The following is a 16,108-nucleotide window of genomic DNA, read 5'->3' as shown; positions in this document are numbered from 1 at the left end:
CACCACGAAAGAAAGAAAGAAAAAAGAGAGGGAAGGAAGGAAAGAGGGATGAAAAGATGGAGGGAGGGAGGGAGAGGAGGGAGGGAGGGGAGGGGAGGGAAGGGAAGAAGGGAGGAAAAAATTTTAAAAATAACTCCTATGTGATCATATATAGCACTTCTGGGTATATTCCCAAAGCCCTAAGTCAGCACATGACACAGAGATGCCAGCACATCTATGTTATTGTTCACTGTTTCCAACAATCTAACATGGAACCACCAAGAGGTCCACCAACAGAAGCTTGCACTTGCTATGAAGAAGCTTGTTTGTTGGCAGGAAAATGGACACAACGTGTTAAGTAAAAACAAACCAGACAAGAAAAAGACAAAATACTATTTTCTTTCATGTACAGGCTTTAAATTTAAATATATGTATGTCATGAAAGCAGACGAGAAGCTGTTTGGGGAGGAGGAGAATCAGTGGGGAGGTGACAAAGAGCATTGGACAAAGACACACACCTATGAAAACGTCATAAGGTAACTCGTGATTTTGTACACTAACTAGAAATACGAAGAAAAAGAAAAATAATGTGTTTTTAGTTTGATTAAAGCATTAGACAAGAGCAAACAATCATTTATCAATGGAAAACTATAACAAACAGTTTTTGTTTTATCTTACTCTCTTTTATTTTGTCATGTCTGGTTGTCTCTTAGAAGCACTTTCTTTTCTAAAAGAGACAGAAAGGGAGTGCGTCTGGATGGAAGAGGGGGTGGAGGAACTGGGAGAAGTAGAGGGAGGGGAAACTATATTCAGATTATATTTTATGAGAAAATAATCTGTTTAATAAAGGAGGAAAATAAAATGAATAAAACTTTAAAAAAGAAAATTTGGGATTATAACAAAGTTATCCAGGGCACCCAACAAGGTTTCCTGCAGTTTTCTACCCTCTCGTCTCCCTCCACTACCTTTCTAGGCTAAGTCAAACCTGTAAATCAAATGTTTGGAGAATATATACCCAGACACAGTGAGTTCCCACAATGCCCTCTAGCTCCCTCTTCCTCTAGGCTCTTCCTCCAGATGTCAGCTGTTCCACAACTCAGTTTTGCCTTAAGAATATATGCGTGTCTAACAGTCTGAGATCATATAATGTAAATCAGAAACATCACCAGTGATGCTGAATCTACAGACACATTTCTGAATGGACATTGTTGTACAGAATCAGATACACGCTAATGAAAACTTAAAATTGAGAGATATCTATCAGCAGGTGACAAATATTACCAAGATTAGTTTGTGCATTTTTTCTAAACATGCTATTTATTACACAAAAGGTGTAAGTTAAGGAATATTATTTTACATTTTTTCTTAAACTGTGTGCAAAAAGGACAAAATGCTAAAAGAAAATAATAATAACAAAGAACACTAACAGAATAATCTAAAGGACAAAATATGCCAGAAAAGGAACAAAACTAAAGAGCTTAGCCATGTGAGAATGTGAAAATTCTTAACTGCGAAACCTTAAAAGGGGGTGAAGAAAGTACAGAAGTGTCACATGATTCCTGAAAATGTGGGTTAATGAAATAATTTTGAGTTTTCAATAAAACTGCGTGGTTTTAGCCATAAACAAAATCAAATTCTTACTCCTGAGGCAGGCACTGTTGTTGACAACACATACATTCGCTAGGGAAACTGGAGCTGACAGAACCAGCCAGGACTCCAGGCTTTGCCTGCCCCTCCTGTATTCTCCATAACGTGTCATCATGGTGACAGACTAGCAAAAGGAAGGCAGCTGCTGGTGCTTTTCTTCAAGCTGGGCCAATTAAATTCTGCAGCCTCTCACATGGCATGTTTACTAGCTCATCCTGGACAGCAAAAATGCCAACACAGATTTCCTCATCTCTTACATCCTTCACTCTTATCTAATCTATAAACTATCCCACAAGTGCTGCAGTGTTCCTGAATCTTGTATAGTTGACCACTCGCTACCAAATATACAGAATTAAAGATACGTAGGGCTGGGGTTGGGAATGTAACTCAGTGGGTATAGTGCTTAGGGCAACAAGAATGAGAACCAGAGTTCGGATCCCAGCACCAAACTCAAAGCCAAGTGATTCCAAGCACATCCAGTAACAGCAGGAGCCTGCAGGCAGCCCATCTACCCTAACGACCCAGTGACAGACCCTATCTCTGTAGAGGGGTGGAGTTCACCATCCTCACCTCTCCCTAAGGATTTATATACAGCTAACAATGGAGGGTGGAGACCTTACTCTCACCTACATGTTGATTTAAACAATTTAGTAAAACTCACTGAAAGGAGGAGCTGGTTGGGAAAAGAAAGGGATTGTCAGAAATAGAAGGGGCAGGTAAGGAGAAAGGGTGAAGCTAAGTACAGTGATGCCCGATTATGAATAATTGACACATGATACTAAAGAATCAAAATATAAGGCAAATAGTGATTGAGAAAGACACCTAATATAGAGCTCTATTCTCTACATGCCTGTGTACACACTCATGCACACCTGCACATACACAAACATATATACACACATATGCCACACAAATAATAACATACTGAGGACTGAAGAGAACAAAATTTAATACAGTAGGTCACTATCATGGCACTGATGCACCGATAGCTTGTGATCAGTGTGAAATGTATCACTAGTCACTTCAATGCTTTTCCTTTTTCAGTTGAAGTAAAGTTGAGATGAGACTACTCATTGGTAAGAGTACATCTCAGTGACATTTACTAGATGTACAACATTATAAAAAGCTGCCATCCCATGAGTGTGACGATATTTTTAATAGGTACACAATTCAGATAATCCTTTTCATGAGTCACCCTCACTTCTATGCAATATAACATTCTCAAAAGGTTAAGAAGGCAGGCCTGAACCAGCACTCTCCAGGGGACCAGGCCCGAGCCAGGGTTCTCCACAGGACCAGGCCCAACCCAGAGACCTCCACAGGAGCAGTCCTGAGCCAGCCACCTCACAGAACCAGACCCTCAGCAGGAGCAGGCCCAAACAACCACCAAGATTGCAGAACGACACCCGGGAGTGCCAAGCAATATCAGGAAACATCCAGTGACCTCCGGGGTGCCTGGAATCATGGCCCTGACTACATCATGAGGGGCAACCATCTGAACCTTGGATCCACTGGCACCTGGAAAATTGATCACCAGAGACACAGCCCCAACTACACCAATCAGAGGAAAAGATGGGTAGACAAAGTAAGAACACACTCAACACCACAAAGAGCAACACAACACCAACAAAAACAGGTGGCTCTACAATAGCAAGACTTAAATACCCCAATATAGATGAAGCAGGAAAAAAATAACTTTAGGAGAATATTCAAGGCCCTTGAAAAGGAAATGAAAAATTACTTCAAAGAAATGGAAGAAAAGACAAACAAAAAACTAGAAGAAAACAACAAATCCCTTAAAGAAAACCAAGAAAACTAATCAAATAGATGAAAGAAATGATACAAGACTTGAAAAACAAAATAAAGAAAATAAAGAAAACACAAACCAAGCGAATTCTGGAAACAGAAAATATGGGAAAATGATCAGGAACCACAAATGCAAGCATAAAGAGAAGAATATAACAGATGGAAGAGAGAATCTCAAGTACTGAAGATGTAATAGTAGAAATAGACTCAGTGCCAAAGAAAACATTAAGTCCAACAAAAGTTTAACACAAAATATCCAGGAAATATGGGACACCATGAAAAGACCAAACCTATTTATAATAGGAATATAAGAAGGAGAAGAAGTCCAACTCAAAAGTAGAGAAAATATATTCAACAAAATCATTGAGAAAAACTTTCCAAACATAAAGAAAGATATGCATTTGAAGATAAAAGAAGCTTACAGAAATAGACAGGATCAAAAATAAAAGTACCTTCGTCACATAATAATCAAAACACTAGGCCGGGCGATGGTGGCGCACGCCTTTAATCCCAGCACTCGGGAGGCAGAGGCAGGCGGATCTCTGTGAGTTCGAGACCAGCCTGGTCTACAGAGCTAGTTCCAGGACAGGCTCCAAAGCCACAGAGAAACCCTGTCTCGAAAAACCAAAAAAACAAACAAACAAAAAAAAATAATCAAAACACTAAACATACAGAATAAAGAAAAACTATTGAGAACTGCAAAGAATAAAGGCAAAGTAGCATATAAAGGCAGACCTACAAGAACTACACCTGACTTCTAAATGGAAACAGAAACTCTTGGTCAAGCGTTATACAGACATTAAGAGACCACGGATGCCAGCCCAGACTACTATACTCAGCAAAACTTCCAATCACCATAGACGGACAAAACAAGATATTCCATGACAGAGCCACATTTAACCAATAACCACAAATACAGCCCTACAGAAAGTACTAGAAGAAAAACTCCAACCCAAGGAAGTTAGCTACATCCACAAAAACACAGACAATAGATAATCTCACAGCAGCAAATCCCCCCAAAAAAGAAAAAACACACACAATAACATCATCAACAACAAACTCTAAAATAACAGGAACAAACAATTAATATCTCTTAATATAAATGAACTTAACTCACCCATAAAAAGACACAGGTTCAGAGATTGGATACGAAAAACAGATTCCATCCTTCTGCTGCATACAAGAAATACACCTCAAAGACAGACACTGCCTCAGAGTAAAGGATTAGGAAAATTTTTCCAATCAAATGAACCTAAGAAACAAGCTGGTGTAGCTATCCTAATATCTAGCAAAATAGACTTCAAACTAAAGTCAATCAAAGGAGACAAAGAAGGACATTTCATATTAGTCACAGGAAAAATCCATCAAAAAGAAATCTCAATACTGAATGTCTATGCCCCAAATACAAAAGCACCCACATATATAAAAGAAACACTACTAAAGCTTAAATCACATATTAAACCCCACACACTAATAGTGAGAGACTTCAATACCCCACTCTCACCACTGAATAGGTCTGCCACAGAAACTTAACAGAGAAATAAGAAAACTAATAGATGTTAACTCAAATGGATTTAACAGACATCTATAGAACATTCCATTCAAACATAAAAGAATATACCTTCTTCTCAGCACCTTATGGAACCTTCTCAAAAACTGACCATGTACTAGGTAACAAAGCAAACCTCAACAGATACAAAAAAAAAAAAAAATAGGAATAACTCCATGTATCTTATCGAATCACCATGGCTTAAAATTAGAATTCAACAGCAACACTAATTTCAGAAAGCCCACAAACATATGAAAATTAAACAATGCTCATCTAGAAGAAATAAAGGAAGAAATTAAAGACTTCCTAAAATTCAATGAAAATGGCCACACAACATACCCAAATTTATGGGACACAATGAAAGCAATGTTAAGAGGAAATTTCATAGCACTAAATGTCTACATGAAGAAGCTGGAAAAATCCCACACTAGTGAGTTAACAGAACACCTGAAAGCTCTAGAACAAAAGAAGCAAACTCGCCCAGGAGGCCTAGATTCCAGGAAATAAACAAATTGAGAGCTGAAATCAACAAAATAGAAACAAAGAAAACAATACAAAGAATCAATGAGGTGAAGAGTTGGTTCTTCAAGAAAATCAACAAAATAGACAAAACTTTATCCAAACTAACCAAAAGGCAGGGAGTGAATATCCAAATTAACAAAATCAGGAATGAAAAGGGGGGCATAACAACAAACACGGAGGAAATCCAGGGAATCATTAGGTCATATTTTGAAACCTGTACTCTACAAAATTGGAAAACGTAAAGGAAATTAATAATTTTCTGGATAAATATCACTTACCAAAATTAAATCAAGACCAGATAAGCAACTTAAATAGACCTATAACTGCTGAAGAAATAGAAACAGTCATCAAGAGTCTCCCAATCAAAAAAAGCCCAGGACCAGATGGTTTCGGTACAGAATTCTACAAGATTTTCAAAGAAGAACTAATAACAATACTCCTCAAATTGTTCCACACAATAGAAACAGAAGGAACATTTCCAAACTCTTTTTACAAGGCTACAATTACCTTGATACACAAACCACACAAAGACATTACTAAGAAAGAGAATTACAGACCAATCTCACTCATGAACATTGATGCAAAAATACGCAATAAAATACTGGCAAACCGAATCCAAGAACACAACAGAACCATCATCCACTATGATCAAGTTGGCTTCATCCCAGAGATGCAGGGATGGTTTAACATACAAAAATCTGTCAATGTAATCCACCATATAAAAAAAACACATGATCATCTCATTAGTTGCTGAAAAAAAGCCTTCAACAAAATACAACACTGCTTCATGATAAAGGTCTTGGAGAGAACAGGGATACTAGGAACATACCTAAACATAATTAAGGCAATATGCAACAAGCCAACAGCCAACATCAAACTAAATGTAGAGAAACTCAAAGCAATCCCACTGAAATCAGGAACAAGACAAAGTTGTCCATTCTCTCCATATCTATTCAGTATAGTTCTTGAGGTCCTAGCTAGAGCAATAAGACAACAAAAATAGATGAAGGGGATACAAATCGAAAAAGAAAAAGTCAAACTCTCAGTATTTGCTGATGATATGGTAGTTTGCATAAATGACCCCAAAAATTCTACCAAGGAACTTCTACAACTCATAAACACCTTCAGTAATGTAGCAGGATACAAAATTAACTCGAAAAAAAAATCAGTAGTCCTCCTTTACACAGATGATAAATGGGCTGGGAAAGAAAATCAGAGAAACATCACCCTTCACAATAGCCACAAATAACATAAATTATCTTGGAGTAAATCTAACCAAACAAGTGGAAGACCTCTATGACAAGAACTTTAAATCTCTGAAGAAAGAAATAGAAGACACCAGAAAATTGAAAGATCTCCCATGCTCATGGATAGGTAGAATTAACATAGTAAAAATGGCAATCTTACCAAAAGCAATCTACAAATTCAATGCAATAGCCATCAAAATCCCAGCAAAATTCTTCACAGACCTCAAAAGAACAATACTCAACTTCATATGGAGAAGCAAAAAACCCAGGATAGCCACAATTCTGTACAACAAAAAAACTTCTGGAGGCATCACAATCCCTGACCTCAAACTCTACTGCAAGAGCTACAGTACTGAAAACAGCTTGGTATTGGCATAAAAACAGATAGAAGGACCAATGGAATCAAATTGAAGACCCAGATATCAATCCACACACCTACAAACACCTGATGTTTGACAAAGAAGCAAAAAATAATAATAATAATAATAATAATAATAATAATAAAATGGAAAAAAGAAAGCATATTCAACAAATGGTGCTGGCATAACTGGATATCAACATGTAGGAAAAAATGAAAATAGATTCATATCTCTTGCCATGCACAAAACTCAAGTCTATAATATGGATCAAAGACTTCAACATAAAACCAATCACACTGAACCTCACAGAAGAGAAAGTAAAAAGTACACTTGAACGCACTGGCACAGGGAACCACTTCCTAAATAGAACCCCAGCAGCACAGACACTGAGAGAAACAATTAATAAATGGGACCTCCTAAAACTGAGAAGCTTCTGTAAAGCAAAGGACATGGTCAACAAGACAAAATGGCTGCTTACAGAATGGAAAAAGATCTTCACCAACCCCATATCGGACAGAGAGCTGATCTCCAATATGTACAAAGAACTCAAGAAATCGGTTATTAAAAGAACAAATAATCTAACTAAAAAACAGGGTACAGACCTAAACAGAGAACTCTCAACAGAGGACTCTAAAATGGCTGAGACACTTAAGGAAATGTTCAACATCCTCAGTCATCAGAGAAATGCAAATCAAAACAACTCTGAGATATACCTGTAAGAATGGCCAAGGTCAAAAACACTGATGACAGCTTATGCTAGAGAGGATGTGGGGTAAAGGGAACACTCCTGCATTGCTGGTGGGACTGCAAGCTGGTACAGCCCCTATGGATATCAGTATGGCGATTTCTCAAAAAATTAGGAAACAACCTACCTCAAGACCCAACAATACCACTTTTGGGTATATACCCAAAGGATGCTCAATCATACTACAAGGACATGTGCTCAACTATGTTCATAACAGCATTCTTTGTCATAGCCACAACCTGGAAACAACCTAAATGTCCCTCAACTGTAGAATGGATAAAGATAATATGGTACTACAATGGAGTAGTAGATAGTGGAATAAAAATGACATCTTGAAATTGGCAGGCAAATGGATAGATCTAGAAAACATCATTTTGAGTGAGGTAACCCAGACCCAGAAACACAAATATAATATGTACTCACTCATAAGTGACTTTTCGACATAAATCCAAGAAAAACCAGCTTACAATTCACAATCTCCAGAGAACCTAGACAACAAAGAGGACCCTAAGAAAGACATGCATGGATCTAATCTACATAGGAAGCAGAAAAAGACAAGATCTCCTGAGTAAATTGGGAGCATGGGAATCATGGGAGAGGATTGAAGGGGAGAGGGGAGGAAGGGAAGAGAACGGAGAAAACTGTATAGCTCAATAATAACAATTTTTTAAAAGGTTAAGAAATGCACACACATGATTTGTAAACTTGGTATTCCCTGTAACTAGCACATCAAAGATTCTCATGAAGTCATGCCTAAGTACATTCATCCCTTCAGCTCGTCTTCAGTGCCCTGGAAATGGTGTGATGGATGCACTGGCTGTTGTAGTACAGAACTGTTGAGCCAGAACTGTGACTGACACAATCATAGTCAAAGAAGGGACTAGCCAAAGAAAAGGCAAGCTCCACAATTTAAAAAGTGACAAGACCAAGATGAATAAAGAAAATGAGGACACTTAGCAGGCCAAGGTGGATTTCTACAATATCCAGGAAAGCAAATGAGATCCTATATCAAGAGGGGGAGGGTAAGGAGTGAGGAACAGAAGGAGAGGAGAGGCAGGAGTGGGCAGAAGGAGAAGGGGCATTCAGGGCATAGGAAAGAAACCATGAGCCAGGTCCTCCTAGACTTCCAGGTACAATTGTGCTATTGTGAAAGCACTGAGGACTTTTACATGGCAAGCATTCCTGTAAGAGCCAGGTGCCATTCCCACTAAAATAGTCAACCCTCTTCCTAAGAGTGAAGTCACTGGCCATAGAGTCATGCTGGGGCAGAGCTGGGTCCTCACCACTGTCCATCCTCAGAGTTTCGTCATCAGTACAGACTTCAAACTACTGTCTGCTTCCAGATTCTTCTTTTCATAAACCTAATTGCAAAATTGCAATTTTAAGGTATAAACTGCAATGATGGTAAACTGATGTTTACTGATGGTAAACAACGAATGAGCACCACTAAGAACTCCTCTGACCTCTGGGCAAGGGAGAGAGCAAGTGACAAGCCACATCACATCAGTCTCTGTGGTATGATGACCCCTCCCAGAGCATGGAGAGAGGGCAGGGCTTTAACAAGTCAGTGATATAAGTGTATTTATGTCTTTCAGCAATTACTTGAAAAGAATAAGAAGGAGAAACCAAAGGGAAAAGAGACCAAAAAGGGAAATCATTAGGATGCTATTTGCAATAGATTCAGAAGGTGTTAAACTCTGAGGTGTGAGGCATGAAAGATTAAATGACTCCCAGGAACATGAGCCAAGGAAACTCCAGCTCAAAGCCTGGGTCTCCAGGCTGCATGGACCTAGAAATGTTATGAAGAGTGGTCTGCAGAAGACTGTTAACATGATCCTATGCCACCAAACAAGCTGAGTTCCAAGATGAGTAACACAGTAGAAATGACTAGGGAATAAATACTAAAACACTAAAGTACAGCCGTATTAAGATTAGAAATGAATGTTATAATCAAGAAATAAAATACTTCAACACAGAGAAAGTGTAGGGATCTTGAGATATGTGCTTTCACAAAAGTGGCATCATTTCAAGACACAGAACTACAGGATGCAGTCCTTACACGCGAGCTTTAAACAAGCTTTGCCAAGGCGCTCCATCAGAGAAGCCCATCCAAGAACCTCGGTGCTGGGGAAAGGCAGCGTAGGGAGCAACACAGAGAATGGAAATGTCGCAGTGGAACTCATTACTCTAAAGCGTAAATAAAACAGGTAAGTAAAGCCAGATTCATAATTTATTAAAGTGACAAGTATAACAAGATAAATGCATCATAAGATTCTCAAATTACATAACTAATGTAGTTTATGTGACACATTCCTATTAATAATCTTTTATTATGCGTGAGCAGTAAAATAACATTAGACAAGGAATGAAAAAATCCAATCCGGGAGGCTTTCTTATTGACACAGTGCTATCTAATACAAATCCTTGGACTTAGAAAGCAGAAATCTCTTTAGAGTGGTAAACAAAAATGCTCCTACAAGACTGAAGTTTTAATTACTACCACTTCTGCAAATACAAGATAAAAACAATGTGCCTCATGATAGCCTCTTATGTAAAACAGGGAACAATATATTCTACAAGGCCATTAGGTTACATAAATAAAACGGTTATGATACTGGGGTGAGTCCTGCTACAGAGCCTGGTATCACATCTTAAACATGTCTGTCTTAATCATGACATCTAGGGAGATTTTGTTGCAAGTGGCTGCCCCCTTTCTGACGCTGTCTGTTGTCTGTAAAGAAGTCAAGGACAAATACACTGGTGCTCTCCAAGAGCACACCGGAGTCAAACCTAAGAATCAATGCTAGTAACAGGTCTAAAACTACAAGCGATAGGATCAAGTAGTAGTTGCTTACTTTTATACAAAATAAATATTTACTGAGCAACTATATTATTCTTGAAACCAAAAGAGATATGGTCCCTCAACATAAAGAGTTAGAATTCTACAAAGAGGCCAGATAAACACCTAAAGAGATAGAAATTCAGGGAGAAAGAAAAGATGCCAGCCAACAACATGAAATCATCCTCCAAAGTCATAGGCCATAAATGCTCTTAAAATTCTCAGGTATCTTAAACCACTGTATTCCTTCAAGAAGAAAGGAGGATGAGGCATGGAGGGGGCATCTTGGTAGTAGAGGAGCAAAGCTTTGTCTAAAATAACAGCCTACTTGATTTTATCTATCTCAGATAAAGAGCTCTGATCATCGAAATTCCTAAGTACAATGGTATTGAAACAAATAAAGCCTGGCTCAATCCTGTGCTCTCTCTGCCTAGGAACCGGAGAGATGCACGGAGAGATGCATACAGGCAACCAGAGGCATTGAGCACACAACAGGCACCTGACAACAGGCAACCAGAGGCATTGGGCACATAACAGGCACCTAACAAATGCTAGCTGCTACCTGAATGACAGAAAATGTCATTCCAACCACCAAACTAGAACCAAACCAGTAAGATTCAGAACCTTACATTTTTACTTAATGCACTTAATTGAAACATGATTGATAAAGAAAAATCTGTCCATATATAAAACATGATGAGTCTGGAGTTAAGTATACACCTATGGACATTGCTTTTAGGAAAATGTTTAACTTTTTTTTAAGTGTTTTAACTCTTGGTGAGAGGCCCACTATGTTTGTAAGGCCCTCTGAGACTCATCTTGGGGTGTGGTGTGGACCTGATAAGTCATGTTGGAAGGTTCCTTTGTGAAAGACATCATACCAAATAGAATACTACAGATTGAAACATTCATAAACCTTGTCTTGAGTATTTTGTCTGCCAAATTAACAGTGTAAAGAGGAGCAAACAATTCCCCTTTAATCATATGCCCTAGCTTCATTGTCAGTTAGAAACAAAGAAATCTGGAATTTATTCTCTTACAGAGAACCCAGAAACCCAGAATTCAAAAAGCCCAAACTAGCAGTGACTGTCAAGACCCCAAGACCCCAAGCCACCACTCAGCCGTAGCCCTAAAACCCAGACGTGAAGCTGCTTGTGGTACAGTCTGTGGGTGCTCTTCCTGTTTCTGTTCGGATCACACCAATACAGTACCACTCTATGTGGGGTGTGAGGAGGCTTTATGGACCAGTTTGGCATATGAATGTACAGCTACAAATGTATTAGCAGACCAGCCAGAAATCATGGCAATGGTCTGATCATGTGAGTATTCTGGCATGACTAAGAAAATAAACTCAGTCTGCTAAAGGCTTGGTGGTGCCTACTGGAGTTGCATGTTCCCAAGGTAGCTTTCACAAATGACCACACAGAATCAGACAGCTCAGCTTCAATGAACTCTTCAGATTCATATCTAGATGCTTATGACACGATGACTTGTGATTATGACTACAGAAAATAAACACAATCTTCTGGTTTATCCATTTAAGCATTACAGAGTGAGTAAATACTGCAGTGAATCCTAACACTTGAAATAGAATCTTCCAGAGTCCAGAAATCCACCTGACTGCCAAGAATAATATTTCTGTGGTTCAAGCAATACTAGTACCCTGAGGGGTTTTCACTGACATAACCATATGAGTTACTACATGTTGGACAAATAGGAAAAGCAGGCATTTGTGAATGTACAGTTTGCAGATATCTGTAAGCTACTCATAAACATTATACAAATACAGACGTTTCTAGGACTATGCAGCATGTTTAAGATGCTTGATTATATGGGGTTCTCCTCTGTTTTAATGGGTGGGAGGTGAGCACACACCTCTTAAACCAATATCGCTGAACAATGCTCTGTGATGAGATGAGAACAAACACATGAGTGATTCTGGCTTTGGGCTGAGGCAGAAACAACTGCCACAGGACAAAATAAAATCAATTAGATACCGAAGAAAACCTTCCCGTTCACCAGGATATCATGAAGCAGGGTTTGCTGGGTTTCCCAGCACTCAAACAAGCGCACAGTGTCTTCTTAGCATTTCACACAGGACTTCTATTTGAGCTCTGATGACAAACTCAACATCACACATCATGGCACAAAGAAAGAATCAGTTTAGCTAGTTGAGTGAAACACCAGACAGCTGCTAGCGGAGACAGGTCACGGCTGGGGAGGGGCACAGCACATTCGGTTTGCTGTGTTTTCCTTCAAAAGAATGTCAATAAAACCCACAGCCAAATGAGGTATTGAAGGGAAAGTCCCGCTATGCTGTAAACCGCGGGGTTAACCTAACAGTGGCAGTCAGGCAAGTTTGCAAAGGGGAACCCTGGCCAAACATACCGCTGCCAAGAACTTGAAGAACGCTGTCTTTCTCCCTCGGTGTCCCAAGGAAGGGACGCGTCCCACACTTAGAAACGTTATTTCGGGGACCAATAGCAATTTATTTTGATAGAACCACTGGATTTTTTTTCTCCAGTTCTCAACAAAGGAGCCATATTAGGAAATAATCTTGCAAAAAGCAAAGTACCCCCTCCCCCTTGCCCACGATCGATGCACACACGCGGTGCACAATGGCCGGCTCGCCCGCACTCGCCCACGCGGCAGCCAAATCCGGCAGTCGGCCCGCCACAACCCAGGCGCCCCAGGCCCGGCCGTCACCCGGAGCCGCTCGGCGCTAGCTCCCGGGCTGCCCGCCCCCCAGCGGGGCCCAGGGGAAGCGGCTGCCAGCGGCCCGGACGCCGATCCCCGCGGGGCAGGGGGCGCTCCGATGCCCACCTGCGGGCCTAACGGGGCGGGCGCGGCGCGGCCCCAGCCCCGCACGCGGGACTGAAGCTCAGCTGTCACCCAGCCCGGCCGCGCGCGCCCAGAGGCAAGAACTTGGCGGGCGGTGGGCGCACCGACCCGGATGGCCTCGGGGGTCCCGCGGGCCCTCCCCTCCCCACAAACCCCGCCGCCGCCACCGCACTCACCTTCTTCCGGGGCTGCCATTTCATCATATTTGTACAGCCGACCCGGGGCACATCAAGATGTGGGCTGAGGGCTGGGGGCAATCTCAGGGCGGCTGCGGCTGCAAGTCATGCTGCCCCCTTGCACCCCCTAGTTCTTTGCCGTGTTCGTAGCGAGGGGGAAGAGCCCGGGAGAGGACAGTCTTCGTCTTCGGTTCAATGCGAAGTGCCGCAGCCACGACACTCTCCCAGGGGGCTAGGAAGTCCCAGCAGCCAGCGGCTCACGGGGGCCGGAGCGGGGCATGTTTCCCAACCCGCGCTTACGAAAGGGTCCCGCAGTCAGCGACAGGGGCTCTCCAATCGGCCGCAGACCCCTCAGAGCAGAGACCCACGACACGAGCTGCCACAGAAACCCGGTCGGGTTCTTGCCATCCAAGCCCCTTTTGGCGAATTCTCTTCTCGAAAAAGATTAGAAAAGCAATGAAACCCTCACACGCAGCCTGAATCAAGTCCCAAAATTCTGGGTGTAATTCTCGTTTGTAAAATTTAGCAACGAAAATTCCAAAGATCTGTAATCAGAGCTTCTTTGCGCAGTTTTCTGCTTCTTAGACAACTTGGGACCGGATCTGCCCTTCCGAAATGCCTGCCTTCCCTGAACACAGTAAATAGGAAAACTTGGTTTGTGTGTTTAGATTTTTTTTTTTTAATTCCCAAGAACCTTAGTGGGGAAAGGCTGGAAGGAAATCCTGCAAGAACCTAACTCCACAGCTCAGTCTGCACTAATGACTTCCTTCCCTTCAGTGTGAGCACAGCCCAGCTCCAGCCACACAGAGCACAAGGTTTCTGGGTCTTAGTGCCACGACATCTACTACACAGAAAAAAAAGAAAAGATACAATTCCATAGGCATCCACAGGCTGGCTAGGAAACCTCTCAAGAATTCTTAGATTTGAGTGAGCTACATAGAGAAATAAAAGGGACAAGAATCCAAATAAAACGGCTACAAGGGGGCTGGAAAAATGGTTTCACTGTCAGTTGCACTGGGGACCCCTTCCTGGAGGCCAGGAGTGAGTTCCCAACCACCAGACAAGTCAGTTCCAGGGACTCTGATCTCCAGCGGTTCCTGCACATGACTGTGCTTCTAAACTCATACAAGCAGACACACTTAACATAAATAAAATAAATAATAAATGAATCTTTTTAAAGTCCATAAAAATTCTGATTTAAATAAAAAGTTCTTGAGATATATAACTAAAAAAATCAGAAATTTTTGCCCCAAATGGACTTAAATTGTATTTGCTTCTCTAAATTAATTGTATTTTTAAAAAATAACAAAGTCTCACTTTGTAACCAGGCTGGTCTTGAACTTGTAGGTTCAAGCCATTTTTTCCATTCCACCCTCCTGAGCAGCTCAGCTAAGCCCATAGACACAGAACACCATGCTTGAGCAGCACTAATTTTATCACTATAAAATATTACTATAGGGACTTTTAGTCAACTTTTGTGTACTGATTCTGTCTTATGGGTGGCAATTAATCTATGAATACAAAATACTGTGAATACCACTATCATCTCTTATCCAACACCCTCCCATTCCACCTTGAGGCTATTTGGCAGCCTCTGCTATACTCAACAGTAGGTTACTACCCTACTAACAGATGCAGATAATATTAACTGACACAGTGTGTATCCAAAATTCCCTACACACAGGCAGAATCGGAACAGGTGTATCACTATAGCAGATTACAAATAAAGTCATTAAAACACCAAAAACTCTTATCATTCATAGCGCTGGTGACCCGAAGCCAATCCCAAGAGAGGCTGCCGTGAGTGACCTGAGGCCTCAGGGGTGACCTGAAGCCCTGCAGGAGACAGATGGATATGCCATGCCAGGAGAGCTTGGGTATAGAGTTTATTTAATGGGTAAGGGAATATGGAGGAAAGATGCAAACTGAGGGCGGGGAGGGAGAGAGAGCAGGTAGGAAATAGGAGATCTGCTTGCCTTGGGCAAAGAATTCTTGTGAGTTCCAGGGAGCTGAATTGAAGGGTTGCCTTAAACAGGTCAGATACACCCCTCTTAATTGCCTGGTTCTGAAAAAAAATTTTTTTCTTCCTAAACTTAACTTTGTCCTCTGCTCTACCAACACCTTGCCAGGTCCAAGAGACACCACAAATCCTGAACGGGAGTAAAGCGACAAGCTACCCCAGGATGTGACCAGCACCCAGCTTTCTTAGGTCCCCCAAGAAAGACTTTGACACCCACAAATAAGCAGGAAGCAGTCTTGAGAACCCACTGTCCCAATCACCTTAACCTGCCACGCCTAACTTCCCGCCTTTTTATTACAGGAGAAAGGTGGGAATGTTATAATCTGCTGGCCTGGTCTGTCAGCTGGATACTCTGTCCGTCCCTCCCTCCCTCCCTCC

General features: G+C 41.2%; 1 protein-coding gene across 2 annotated transcripts in view; it reads right to left on the bottom strand.

Annotated features, from left to right (window-relative positions):
• The window catches only part of Ttc28 (tetratricopeptide repeat domain 28), a 511,718-nt gene that overhangs the window by 343,848 nt on the left and 151,762 nt on the right, over positions 1 to 16,108 (bottom strand). The window contains exon 1 of one of the 2 annotated variants that reach the window (XM_013349096.2): positions 13,711 to 14,453. The exons of the other annotated variant lie outside the window; for it this stretch is intronic. Coding sequence (XP_013204550.2) covers positions 13,711 to 13,737 — 27 coding nt within the window. The 5' untranslated portion in view covers positions 13,738 to 14,453. Of the gene's footprint in view, positions 1 to 13,710; positions 14,454 to 16,108 lie in introns of those variants that run through there. 2 annotated transcript variants of the gene reach the window in all.

This window comes from Microtus ochrogaster, chromosome 2, assembly GCF_000317375.1.
Source record: "Microtus ochrogaster isolate Prairie Vole_2 chromosome 2, MicOch1.0, whole genome shotgun sequence".
Classification (NCBI taxonomy): domain Eukaryota; kingdom Metazoa; phylum Chordata; class Mammalia; order Rodentia; family Cricetidae; genus Microtus; species Microtus ochrogaster.
This window is presented reverse-complemented; position numbering and strand designations above follow the sequence as displayed.